The following is a 13,435-nucleotide window of genomic DNA, read 5'->3' on the forward strand; positions in this document are numbered from 1 at the left end:
AACTGGTAGGAAACATTATGCTTTAAATCAGGATTGCTAACGGCACCCTATATTAGTAGTCAGTTCAAAAATTTAAGTAAATCATTTTATTTAGTCACTCAGTAATTCAACCTAATCCAATTGAAAAGAAAAGCACATTAGCATCTTGTATAACCATTTTTCTGCAACATTTATCTGGCAGCAAACTTGCACATTTATAATGGGGATAAATGCCACCCATCGCTCACATTTTTGCTTTATGCATTACATTTGAAACAAATAACTGTCCAGATTATGCTGGGGGTTTTGACAACAAGCTGTCAGCATGCACCATTGTTTCCCCTCATGACTGACCATAACCTCAGAATTTAGCACATGGGCAGAGAAACATGGGAATCCTGAAGCTTTGGTCAGTCACTCAGTGCTCCACATAAGAACGTAAGAAATAGGAGCAGGAGTAGGCCATCTAGCCCTTCGAGCCTGCCCCGCCATTCAATAAGATCATGGCTGATCTGTCGCTGCTCAGTTCCACATTCCCGCCCTCTCCCCATAACCCTTAATCCCCTCTCTTATCAAAAACCCATCAACCCGCGTCTTAAAAATATTTAGCGAGGCAGCCTCCACCACTTCAACGGGCAGAGAATTCCAGAGATTCACCACCCTTTGAGTGAAGAAGTTCCTCCTCAACTCTGTTCTAAACCGCCCCCACTTTATCTTGAGGCTGTGCCCCCTAGTCCTACTGTCCTTTCTGAGCGGGAAGAGTCTCTCCACCTCTATCCTATCCATCCCATTCATCATCTTATACGTCTCAATGAGCTCTCCCCTCATTCTTCTAAACTCTAACGAGTACAAGCCTAGTTTATTCAGCCTCTCCTCATAGCTCAACCCCCTCAACTCCGGTATCAGCCTAGAAAACCTCCTCTGCACTCCCTCCAAGGTCAAAATATCCTTGCGTAAGTACGGCGCCCAAAAATGCACACAGTACTCCAGCTGTGGCCTCACCAATGCCCTATACAGCTGCAGCAAGACCTCCCTACTTTTATATTCAATCCCCCTCGCTATGAAGGCCAGCATCCCATTCGCCTTCCTGACCACCTGCTGCACCTGCAAGCTGGGTTTCTGCGACTCATGCACAAGGACCCCAAGGTCCCTCTGCACCGTCGCCTGCTGCAGTTTTTCTCCACGTAAGTAATAATCCTTCCTACCATTATTCCTACCAAAGTGGACCACCTTGCACTTGCCAACATTAAATTCCATTTGCCATCTCCTGGCCCATTTGCCCAGCCTATCTAGATCCTTCTGTAGTCTCTCCACACCGTCCACACAATTTGCCGTTCCACCAATCTTGGTGTCATCAGCAAATTTCGACACCCTACACTCGGTTCCCTCCTCCAGATCATCTATATAAATGGTAAATAGCTGAGGCCCCAGCACCGACCCCTGGGGCACTCCACTAGTCACCATCCGCCAATCCGAATAGCACCCATTGACCCCCACTCTCTGCCTCCTATTTGACAACCAATCCCCTATCCACGCTAACACCCTACCCCCAACTCCATGTCCCCTGACCTTCTGCAATAACCTCTTGTGAGATACCTTGTCAAACGCCTTCTGAAAATCAAGAAAGACCACATCCACCGGCTCTCCTCTATCCACCGCCCTAGACACATCCTTAGAACTCCAGTAAATTTGTCAGACACAACTTCCCTTTAATGAAACCGTGCTGCGTCCGCTCTATCAAGCAATTCCCCTCAAGATGCCTTGCTATTTCCTCCTTGATGACAGATTCTAACATTTTACCTACCACAGACGTTAAACTAACCGGCCTATAATTCCCTGCCTTTTGCCTGGCACCCTTCTTAAACAATGGCGTAACATTAGCCGCTTTCCAATCTTCCGGCACTTCCCCGGAATCCAGCGACGTCTGGAAAATAACCACCAAGGCATCCACTATCACCTCCGCCATTTCTTTCAGAACCCTCGGATGCATTCCATCCGGTCCTGGCGACTTGTTCACAATCAACCCCTCCAGTCTGTCGAGCACCGCCTCTCTCGTAACAGTAATGTCATTAAGACCCTCCAGTCCTACCACCTTTCCATCTCTAACACCCGGCAAATTATTCACGTCCTCCTCCGTGAAGACAGAAACAAAAAAGTTATTCAGGGCCTCAGCCATATCCCCATCCCCTACCACTAAGTCCCCCTTCTCATCCTCTAAGGGACCAACGTTCACCCTAGCCAGCCTCTTCCTTTTTATATATTTATAAAAACTCTTGCTATCCTTTTTTATATTAAGCGCTAGCCCAGCTTCATAGTTTCTCCTACCCTTCTTTATCAACTTCTTTGTCAATCTTTGTTGACATTTAAACCTCTCCCAATCCTCTTCTCGCCCACTACTCTCAGCTACTCTAAACGCCTCCGCTTTTAATTTAACACTTTCCTTCACCTCCTTCGTTATCCACGGCTTATTACCTCTCCTCCTCCATAAGCTGCTTTGTGGACAACCCTTAGCAGAGCCTGCAATCACCTGGAGTCAGTGACTGAGGTGAGAACTTCCCACTTCCTACTCATATCGCTGTTAGAAACTCCATAAAATATTACACGGTGTTCAATCAGGTGTACTAAGAGTTTGTAAACAGCAATCTGAGTAATAACTACTGCTGAACAACAAACAGCCTACGAAAAAAATTATATTTATGGAAATTTGTTAAAAGTCTCCTTTATGATTAATGACTAATTCATTTTAAAGACTTTTTAAAATACTATTTTGGTTTATACCATCACCCCATGTGTCCTGATCTTTAATTTGCTCAGTGTAATTTTTTTAAAAAAGCAATTGAATTTTATTTCCTGTTTGACTGGCTGAAAGGATTTTTCCATACGATTGGCCGCATGGACGGCGCAATAGGATCGCCTTAGCACCATGTTGAGAACCCCCATTAAAGGGCACGGCAGTCAGTTGCATGCAAGATAAAGTTCTCACTACAGCGGTCATCACAGCTCTCGGTGAGGCTTTCTTCAAGCATAGTGACAATCAACTTTCTGCACAAGTGACCACAAATTCTAGGCTATCATACATAATGGAAGTCAACAGGTAGTTGTTTAGTGCATTGAGACCCAAAGCTATCCAGTAATTGAAGTTGATGTTAAATGCAGCTTATAGCGTAGAATCCCAACAGTGCAGGAGGCCATTTGGCCCACTGGGTCTGCATCAACAACAAACCCATCCAGGCCTCATCCTTGTAACCTCATGTAATCCCCCAAAACTAAGGGGCAATCCCACTCAGACCTGCTCCCCGTAACCCCAAGTATCCCACTAATCCTCCTAACCTACATATTTTGGACATTAAGGGGCAATTTAGCATGGGCAATCCACTTAACCTGCACAGCTTTGGAGTCCAGGAGGAATCCGGAGCACCCGGTGAAAACCCACACAATCAATCACAGGGAAAATATACAAACTCTACAGTAACCTGAAATGAACCTGGGTCCCTGGCTCTCAGACAGCAGTGCTAACTACTGTTCCCCCGTGCAGCCGATAAATTCCAATAGTATATCCTGGTTGCTGTCAACATGTGAATAAAACAAAACGTCCAACTGGGAAGCAGTGGTACAAAGTCAATGCGAATTTACAAAGGAGAAATCATGCTTGACGAATCTACAGGAATTCTTTGGGGACGTAACTGGTAGACTTGACCAAGGAGAACTGGTGGATGTGGTTTATTTAGACTTTTGACAGTCTCACAAAACAGGCTAATATGTAAAGTTAAGCGCATGGGATTGCAGGTAATGTCTTGAGATGGCTAGAAAGCTGGTTAGCAGAAAGGAAGCAAACAGTTGGCAGAAATGGATCTTTTCTGATTGGCAGGCAGTGACTAATGGGGTTCCACAGGATCTGTTCTAGGACCCCAACTGTTCACATTACATATTAATGATTTAGAAAAGGGAACTAAGTGTTTTATCTCCAAATTTGCAGATGATACCAAGTTTGGAGGGAGGGCAAGTTGAGATGAGGATGCAGAGATTCTTCAGCGTGATTTGGACTGGCTGACTGAGTGGCCATATGCATGGTAAATGCAGTATAAACGTGATAAATGTGAGATGATCCACTTTGATAGCAAAAATAGGAGACAGATTATTATTTGAATGGGTGCAAATTGAGAGAGGTGGATACTCAGCGAGACCTTGGTGTCCAGGTACAGCAGGCAGTAAAGGCAGCAAATGATCTGTTGGCCTTCATAGCAAGAGGATTCGAGTATAGGGATAGAAATGTTTTGCTGCAATTGTACAGGGCATTGGTGAGACCACACCTGGCGTATCATGTGCAGTTTTGGTGTTCTTATCTGAGGAAGGATGTCCTTGCTATAGAGCGAGTACAGCGAAGGTTTACCAGGCTGATTCCTGGGATGGCAGGTCTGTCATGTGAGGAGAGACTAAGTCGGTTAAGATTACATTCATTAGTGTTTAGAAGAATGAGAGAGGGGATCTCATAAAAACTTATAAAATTCTAACAGAATCAGATAGGGAAGATTGAGAAAAAATGTTCCCGATGGTGGGGGGAGTTCAGAACTAGGGAGCCATAGTTTGAAGATAACGGGTAAACCTTTTAGGACTGGGGTGAGGAGAATTGTTTTTCACCCAGAGAATGGTGAACCTGTGGAATTCACTACCACAGAAGTAGCTCAGGCCAAAACCTTGTGTGCTTAGCTACATATAGCTCTTTTGGGGGGGCGGGGGGGGTAGTCTACATGATCTGCATTTACTCAAAATTTGGACCAGCTGTTGTCCTTTCACATTACTGAATCTTTAATCCTGCCTATATACAATGATGGTAATTCTAGCATGAGCAAAAACAAAAAAGTTATTTTAAAAATAACCTGGACACTCAAAATTCATCAGTTTTCTTTAGAAATATAGTGAATTCCCTATTCCTCAGCAATAAAGTTTGAAATCTGAGTGCAAAGATACCTAAACACGACCATAATTCTCAGTTAAAGCTTGCACAAAGGAAATAAACTGACAACACATTTCACACATTAACACAGTCTGAATGCTGCTCGCCCTTGTTTTCCTTCAAGTTCAGCAGTTTTGTAACTCAATTGAACAGCAGCTCACGCAGCTATAATCTTGTACGCAGTACATTATCTGCTGCGCGTTGGCATCAGCACCTCTGCCATTCTCACTTAATTGGTACATGCTCTTTTTTTATTGAGCAAGAAGTTGGTGTAAATCACACAAATTGCTCCCCAAAGTCCCACGGAATGAGCCAAACAAGATGCTGTATTTAATTCCTCAGCTGAGTTAGCTGATCTGAGCCAGATTAGCTGATGGAGCAATGAAAAAGCCAGAGATGAAGGACAAGGATGGGAGTTTGGAGACGACTGGAGAGAAATAATGAAAACTAAATAAGCCAGGATTACCATTCTTGATTGCAAAGCCTTCACTCCTCCTGGAAAACACGCACATGGATCTTTGCTTAAACTGAGCTCATCATCTAGATTAGAAAGGGTGATAAGACCGTCTCGTCAATTCACAGGATGGCTGCTTGCGCCCAGAAGACATAACTCAGCGTGAGTCACCACCTCCAACACAGGAAACCAGCTGGCAATGTCGCCAATCTGCTTTTAACTATACACTTGCCAGAGTTTTACATTACGCAAATTGTAGAACAATGAAAAAGGACACTTTGCTCTTCAGAACAGAATGATAGGTAGTTTTAACCTTGGAAAATTCCCCTCCACCGAGGCAACTGTAGACCTAGTCTTGGAGAACGAAGAAGGGAAAGTGGGGAAAGTGACAGTCAGCAACCATATCAGGGATGGTGATCATATTCAGTTAGATTTAGCATTGCCCTGATACAGATAAAGCAGGAGTGGCTGAGATGGACTGGACAGCACTGGTAGAGGATGTATCAGTGGAAAACCAGTGGGAAGCACTAAAAAGCAAGATCCTAAATGTACAAAGTAGATATGTACAAAAAGATTGGTACTGCCCATAATAGTTATAGATGGATTGGTGAAATGGGCACTAAAATGGCAGATGGATTTTAACACAGAGACGTGTGAGGTAATACATTTACGGAGATCAAACAGTCACAGCAAACACACAATAAATGGGAATATACTAAGAGGGGGGGAGATGAAGCAAGAGATCTTGATGTACAAGAACACTGGTCTCTAAAGTCAGCAGTTCAAGTAGACAAGAACGTAAAGAAGGCATATGCAGTGGCAGAGGTATAGGATAAAAAAGCAGAGGTACAATACAATACTGGGATTGGTTGGAATTGTACAGAACACTGGTGAGACCACAACTGGAGTACTGTGTGCAGTTCTGGTCACCACATGACAGGAAGGATGAAATTCCTCTGGAGATAGTGCAGAAGAGGTTTACAAGAATACTGCCAGGGTTAGAAATGCATACCTATGAGGACAGCTCGGGTAGATTGAGGTTACTTTCCTTGGAATGTAGAAGGCTGAGGGGTGACTTGATTAAGGTATACAAAATTATGAGAAGAGATAGATAAAATTGTTTCCCCTTGGTGGAAAATTCTAGAACTAGGGGACATAGATTCAAGATAAATGGCAGAAGATATAGAGGGGACATGAGGAAGAACTTTTTTTTAAACGCAGGTGGTAGGAGTGTGTTGGTGGAGGAGGCAGAAGCCCTACACTCTTTTTAAAAGTACCTGGATTTGTGCCTTAAGGGCTGTAAGTTATAGGACTATGGGCAGATGCAGGCAAGTGGGATTAGAAAAGGCACCTAGGTGTCCTTGGCTGACATAGAACATAACAGCGCAGTACAGGCCCTTCGACCCTCGATGTTGCGCCGACCAGTGGGACCAATCTAATGACCCTCTAACCTAAACTATTCCAATATTATCCATGTCTATCCAACGACCATTTGAATGCCCTTAAAGTTGGCGAGTCCACTACTGCTGCAGGCAGGGCATTCCACGCCCTTACTACCCTCTGAGTAAAGAACCTACCTCTGACGTCTGTCCTATATTTATCACCCCTCAATTTAAAGCTATGTCTCCTCGTGTTAGCCATCACCATCCAAGGAAAAAGGCTCTCACTGTCCACCCTATCTAATCCTCTGATTATCCTGTATGTCTTAATTAAGTCACCTCTTAACCTTCTCTCTAACGAAAACAACCTGAAGTCCCTCAGCCATTCCTCATAAGACCTTCTCACCATACCAGGCAAATCTCATCTGCACCCTTCCCAATGCTTCCACATCTTTCCTATAATGTGGCGACCAGAACTGTACACAATACTCCAAGTGTGGCCGCACCAGAGTTTTGTACAGCTGCAACGTGATCTCATGGCTCCAAAACTCAATCCCTCTACTAATAGAAGCTAACACATCATACGCCTTCTTAATAACCCTATCAACCTGGGTGCCAACTTTCAGGGATCTAGACACGTGGACACTGAGAACTCTCTGCTCATCCACATTACCAAGAGTCTTTCCATTAGCCCAATACTCTATAATCCTGTTACTCCTTCCACAGAATCACCTTACGCTTTTCCGCATTAAACTCCATTTGCCACCTCTCAGCCCAGCTCTGCAGCTTATCTATACTATACTCAAACTATAGCTTTTCTAGTCAATATTTGTAAAGTTGAAGTCCCCCATAACAACTACCCTGTTACTTTCATTTCTATCCAGAATCATCTTTGCAATCCTTTCCTCTACATCTCTGGAACTTTTCGGAGGCCTATAAAAGAACTCCCAGCAGGGTGACCCCTCCTTTCCTGTTCCAAATCTCAGCCCATACTACCTCAGTAGACGAGTCCTCATCAAATGTCCTTTCTGCCACCGTAATACTGTCCTTGACTAACAATGCCACACCTCCCCCTCTTTTACCACCTTCCCTGCTCTTAGTGAAACATCTAAACCCCAGAACCTGCAACAACCATTCCTGTCCCTGCTATATCATGTCTCCAAAATGGCCACAACATCGAAGTCCCAGGCACCAACCCAGACTGAAGTGCACCCACCTTATTCCGTATGCTCCTAGCGTTAAAGTATACACACTTCAAACCACCCTCCCGCCTGCCAGTACACTCCTGCAACCTTGAAACCTTATCCATGACCTCCCTACTCTCAACCTCCTGTACACTTGAGCTACAATTCAGGTTCCCATCCCCCTTCTGAATCAGTTTAAACCCTCCCGAAGGGCATTGGCAAATTTTCCCCCCAAGGTATTGGTACTCCTCTGGTTCAGGTGCAGACCATCCCTTTTGTAGAGGTCCCATCTACCTCAAATGGAGCCCCAATTGTCCAGGTATCTGAAACTTTCCCTCCTGCACCATCCCTTTAGCCACGTGTTCAAACGCTCTCTCTCTATTCTTCTCCTCGCAATCCTGTGGCACGGGTAACAAACCAGAGACAACAACTCTTGTTTGTTCTAACCCTAAGCTTCCACCCTAACTCCCTGAAGTTGTCTTACATCCCCATCCCTTTTCCTACCTATGTCATGGGTGCCTGTGAGAACCATGACTTTGGGGCTAGTTCCTCTCCCCCTTAAGGATCGGAAACATCATGGACCCTGGTACCTGGGAGGCAACACACCAACCGCGAGTCTCACTCGTTCCCACAGAATCTCTTATCTGTCCCCTTAACTATGGAGTCCCCAGTGACTAATCCCCTACACTTCTTCCCCCTCCTGTCTGAGCAACAAGGACAGACTCTGCACCAGAGACCTGTACCCTATGGCCTACCCCCATTGAGTTGTCCTCCCCAACAGCATCCAAAACAGATAACTTGTTTTGCAGAGGAAGAGCCACGGGGGAAATCGCTGCTCTGACTGCTTCTTACCTCTTCTAGCAGTCACCCATGTATCACTTCTAGGACTAACTATCTCTCTGTAGCTTTTATCTATAGCTGTCTCTGCTTCCCAAATGGACAACATGGGCCAAATGGCCTCCTGTAACTTTTCTATAGTTGCATGAAGGCAGTTGGAATTTTTGAGATTTAAGCACAGAAGTGATGAAAAATTTATTGCAGCAAAGAATAAACTCCTACATGAGGATTAGAAGGATTAAAATAGTAATACAAACACATGAATTAGGAGAGGCCATTCAGCCCCTCAGGCTTGCTCCACCATACAATGCAATCATGGCTGATCAGACAGTAGACTCAATTCCACTTTTCTTCTTACCCCCATACCCTTTGACTCCTTGTCAATCAAGAATCTATCCAACTCAGCCTTAAAAATAGTCAACAATCCAGCCTCCATCACTCTGTGGAAGGAAGAGTTTCAAAGGCTCATGACGCTCAGACAAAAGGTTTCTCCCTATCCCTCGCTCAGATGGGAAATCATTTATTGTTATTCTGTGTCCCCTAGTTCCAGTTTCTGTCATAAGGGAAAACATCTTCTCAGCGTCCACCCTGTCAAGTCCTCTCAGGATGCTTTATGTTTCAATCAGATCACCTTTCATTCTTGCAAATTGCAATGGAAGCAGGCCCAACCTATCCAATGCTTCCTCATTGGATAACCCCATTTCAGGTATCAGTTGAGTGAACTGCTTCTAATGTTAATATGCCTACTGTTAAATTTCGATCAAAACTGTACACAGTACTCCAAATAACATCTCACTAATATCCTCTACAACTATAGCAAAATTTCCCTACTTTTATATTCCATTCCCCTTACAACAAATAACACTATTTGCCTTCCTAATCACTTCTACCTGTTTACTAACTCTTTGCAGTTCACGTTCATTTGACAACCAGATCGCTCTCTACCTCAAAGGTTCTGCAATTTCTCCCCATTTAAATAATGTGTTGATTTTCAATTCTTGTTGCCAAAGTACTGATTGTAAATTATTTTGAGTCCTTCCCCCCACTTTACCTCTTAATGCATATGTATTTCTGGGTGTTACTTGTGCCCTCTCCAGTCAAGATGGATGCAAAATATCTGTTCAATTCATCCACCATTTCCTTAATCCCATTATTAATTCCCCAGGCTTACCCTGTAGAGGACCAATTTCACTTCACTGATGTGTTTCCTCTTTGAGTAACTGTAGAAACTCTTTGTTACCTGTTTTGATATTTCTAGCTAGCTTCCTATCATACTCAAATTTCAAAATATTCTGTTCAACCTCCTAACCGGCTACAAATCGTTGTGGAATTGTATACAGTTTCTTTCAATCTGATTTTCTTAGTTAACCACTGACCGTATGTCCTTCCCTGGGACATTTCTTTTTCACTGGAATGTATATTTGCCAAATGTTACAATTTCACCTCACGTTTGCCACTGCATCTTTACTACTTTTCCTTGATCTAATTTCATAGTTCAGTTTAGTCAGGTCTGTCTTCATAACTTCATACTTGCCCTTATTTAAATTCAAAACACTAGTTTTAGCGCTACTTTTCCTTGAACAGAATGCAAAATTCAATCATGTTATGATCACTGCTACCTAGGTTTACCTTTACTATGAAGTCATTAGATAATTACATACAAGGTCTCATTACACATGACCAGGTCCAGAATATCCAGCTCTCTGGTTGGCTGCTCTACGAAATGGTCCTGAAAACATGCTGCGAATTTGTCTTCCAGATTACCTTTGCCAATCTGTATGTAGATTAAAATCATACGATTATCACTGTACCTTTCTCACAAGCTTTATTATTGCAGCTCAATCTCCAGTTTAGTGACTCCGAGCCATATCTCCTCAAGCTGCAGGTGCTTACTACAGACGTGTTTGCCATGGATCACGCCAGAGCCCAGGAACCCCCATATTGAGTTGTAATAGCGTTACCGCCCTGCCATCTTTATTTTTAATTCATACGTTAACTCTGCAATTGCTGACTGCAATTATGACTGCTAGTCAACCTTACTATAACTAATAAAACCTTGCAATTATTAATGTCAGAGTACCATATACCAAAAACACAATCAAACGTAAATTAAAAATTGTACATCATTCGCTAGTGCCCAGATTACTTTTACACTACATTTGCATTTTCATTTTAAATTTTGTGTCTTTTGAATATAACTTCTTTCTGCTCCTATTTTTAACATTTTAAATTTAATGTTATTGACTTTCCTTTCTCCTTCAGTTTTCTCACTCCCACCTTTTATCTTGGAGGTTAAAGCAACCTTCGAAAGCACATCCAGTTAGCAAGAAACAAAATATATCAAGAGCCCCCCTTCTGTCACTTATTTGTGTTCAGAACTAAGGATTGATAAATGTTCTGAGGCATAATGTGTTCAAATTTTTAATATTAAAAATCCAATTTTCATCTAGACAGTATTTTCTGTGGCAATCCCCAGAATACTGCACCCATGAGCAAACAGGGCAGCAGCAAATTTTGAAGCATTTTTTTCAGGAAAAAAAGCTAATCATCAACTTTACTTTAACCTTCTAAAAAGCTGCTGCAAATTACACAAGCAATCCTTTGCTTCCTTATTTGCAGCAATAGAAAACATTCATTGATTTCTCACACTTAAAACAGTCTCCTGCTGTTCAGGAGAATCTTCACACAGAAAGAGAACAGAATGCCAAGAAACCAACTCAATCCACGCAAGCCTCTCCGCCCGTAACAGCTGCAAACCAAAAGATGCAGAGAGAGAGTGCATGTTCAACTGGTGACACTCACCGGTAACACAAAATACAAATGTCAAATACACACATTCTCTTCTATAGAAAGTAAACTTTCTTGTGCATTGATAGGCATACGCAGACTCTAAAATACAAGTGTCCTACCAGGCAGTTCCTGAGCAATCACTTAACTTCAGACATTAGTGAGAATTTGACAAAAGTGAAAGAAAACAGGAACTGAACACATTTTCTCAAAATTCTACAGCCGTTCAACAGTCCATAACAACATTCAAACACTGAAGTGATTTACTCACAGATATTTTAAGTTCTCCAGATCTTCAAATGCACCCCTGGGAATTCTCCTAATTTGATTGTTGTTTAACAGTCTGGAAAATTAAGAAAAATATGTTACAAACCAAAGGAATACAAAAAAGTAACTTTACTTCTTTCAAGCTATAAGTTATGTTCATTTGACTTTTTCCCTCAAAAGTGGCAGCTACTTTAGAAAAAATATATCTGATTGTATTGTGTAAATCAGTGTAGAAAACTGAAAAACTCACTGGTGTGCTCTATAATTTTAGAATCAACACTTGGTTAAAGTTTTGCATTTAGTTGGGGTGGAGATGTCAGGGAGAAGAACACCCTGGTCTCTTTTACTGATTAAAAAGGAAATGTTAAAATGTTTTCTTTTAATCAAACTGAATTCCAGTAACCATGTTGACATTTGGGCTCACGCACTTTGAATTGTTAGTCCAGGCCTCTGGATTTTTTAAAAAATTCTTTCATGGGATGAGTACATCTCTGGCAAGATCAGGATTTGATGTTCATCCCTAATTACCTTTGAGAAGCTGGTGGTGAGTTGCATTAATAAAGGACAAAGAACAAAGAAAATTACAGCAATGGAACAGGTCCTTTTAAGCCTGCACCAACCATTCTTGTTCCACTGCAGTCCATCTGGTGCAAGTGCACCCACCAAGAAGGGAGCTCCAGGATTCTGACACACCAACAGTGAAGGAGCCAGGATACAGTCCCAAGTCAGGGAGGGAACACGCAGGTGGCAGTGGTCCCTTTGCGCTGGTAGAGATCATGGGTCAGAAAAGTGATGTTGAAGGAAAGTTGGCAAACTGCTACACACACAAGGACCACTGGGCACGGGTGATGAACAAAGTAAATATCTCAGGGGATGGATGGTGTATTAATCAAGCAATCAACAACAGGGAAGAATGGCGATATAGTTCCAATTCAGGATAGTATGTGAATTGAAGGGAAACTTGGTCTTGTCATGCATTTTCTGCCCTCATCCTTCTAGATGGTACAAGTTGCGGATTCAGAAGGTGTTGCTCAGCAGGCTTGGTGAGTTACTGCAGGGCATCGTGTATATGGTAGACACTGCTGCCACCATGCAGTAGTGATAGAGGGAAAGCATCATTATGGTGATTTACATGTCCAGTCAAATAACCATTATGCTACAGTCCTCATAATTTGACTCATTTATACTATATGATTACTTCCAATAACACAGTGTTTGAGGTGGTAATACTCTAATATAAACCTTCTGGAACAGAGGTTTCACTCCTAGCTGACAACCAGAATGCAGCTGTCATCAAAGCCACATTAACTTCTGTTAACGTCTGGCACCAAGTCTGCCAATGAGTCACGTTTTTTTTCAGCTTTTTTTTTGTTCTTGGAACATAAGCACAACTGGCGAGGCCAGCATTTATTACCTATCCCTGACTACTCATGAGAAGTAGGTGGTGAGCTGCCTTACTGAAGCGCTGCAATCCATGTGCCATAGATACAACAGTTTGATATAACTGAGTGGCTTGCTAGGCCATTTCAGAGGGCAGTTAACAATGAACCACTTAGCTGTACTGGTGGTGTCAAACATAGGTTAGACCTGGGAA

The 13,435-nt window shown here is 42.7% G+C and overlaps 1 protein-coding gene across 5 annotated transcripts in view; it reads right to left on the reverse strand.

Annotated features, from left to right (window-relative positions):
• Positions 1 to 13,435, reverse strand: part of pxdn (peroxidasin) — a 235,530-nt gene that overhangs the window by 116,995 nt on the left and 105,100 nt on the right. For all 5 annotated transcript variants that reach the window (XR_013886990.1, XM_080192074.1, XM_080192072.1 and 2 more), the window contains exon 3: positions 11,846 to 11,917. Coding sequence is in view for 4 of the 5 variants with exons in the window: in XM_080192074.1 (XP_080048200.1) it covers positions 11,846 to 11,917 (72 nt within the window). In the remaining variant the exon portion in view is untranslated. The remainder of the gene's footprint in view (positions 1 to 11,845; positions 11,918 to 13,435) is intronic.

The sequence above is a fragment of the Carcharhinus amblyrhynchos genome, chromosome 7 (assembly GCF_965287045.1).
Source record: "Carcharhinus amblyrhynchos chromosome 7, sCarAmb.v2.hapA, whole genome shotgun sequence".
Lineage (NCBI taxonomy): Eukaryota > Metazoa > Chordata > Chondrichthyes > Carcharhiniformes > Carcharhinidae > Carcharhinus > Carcharhinus amblyrhynchos.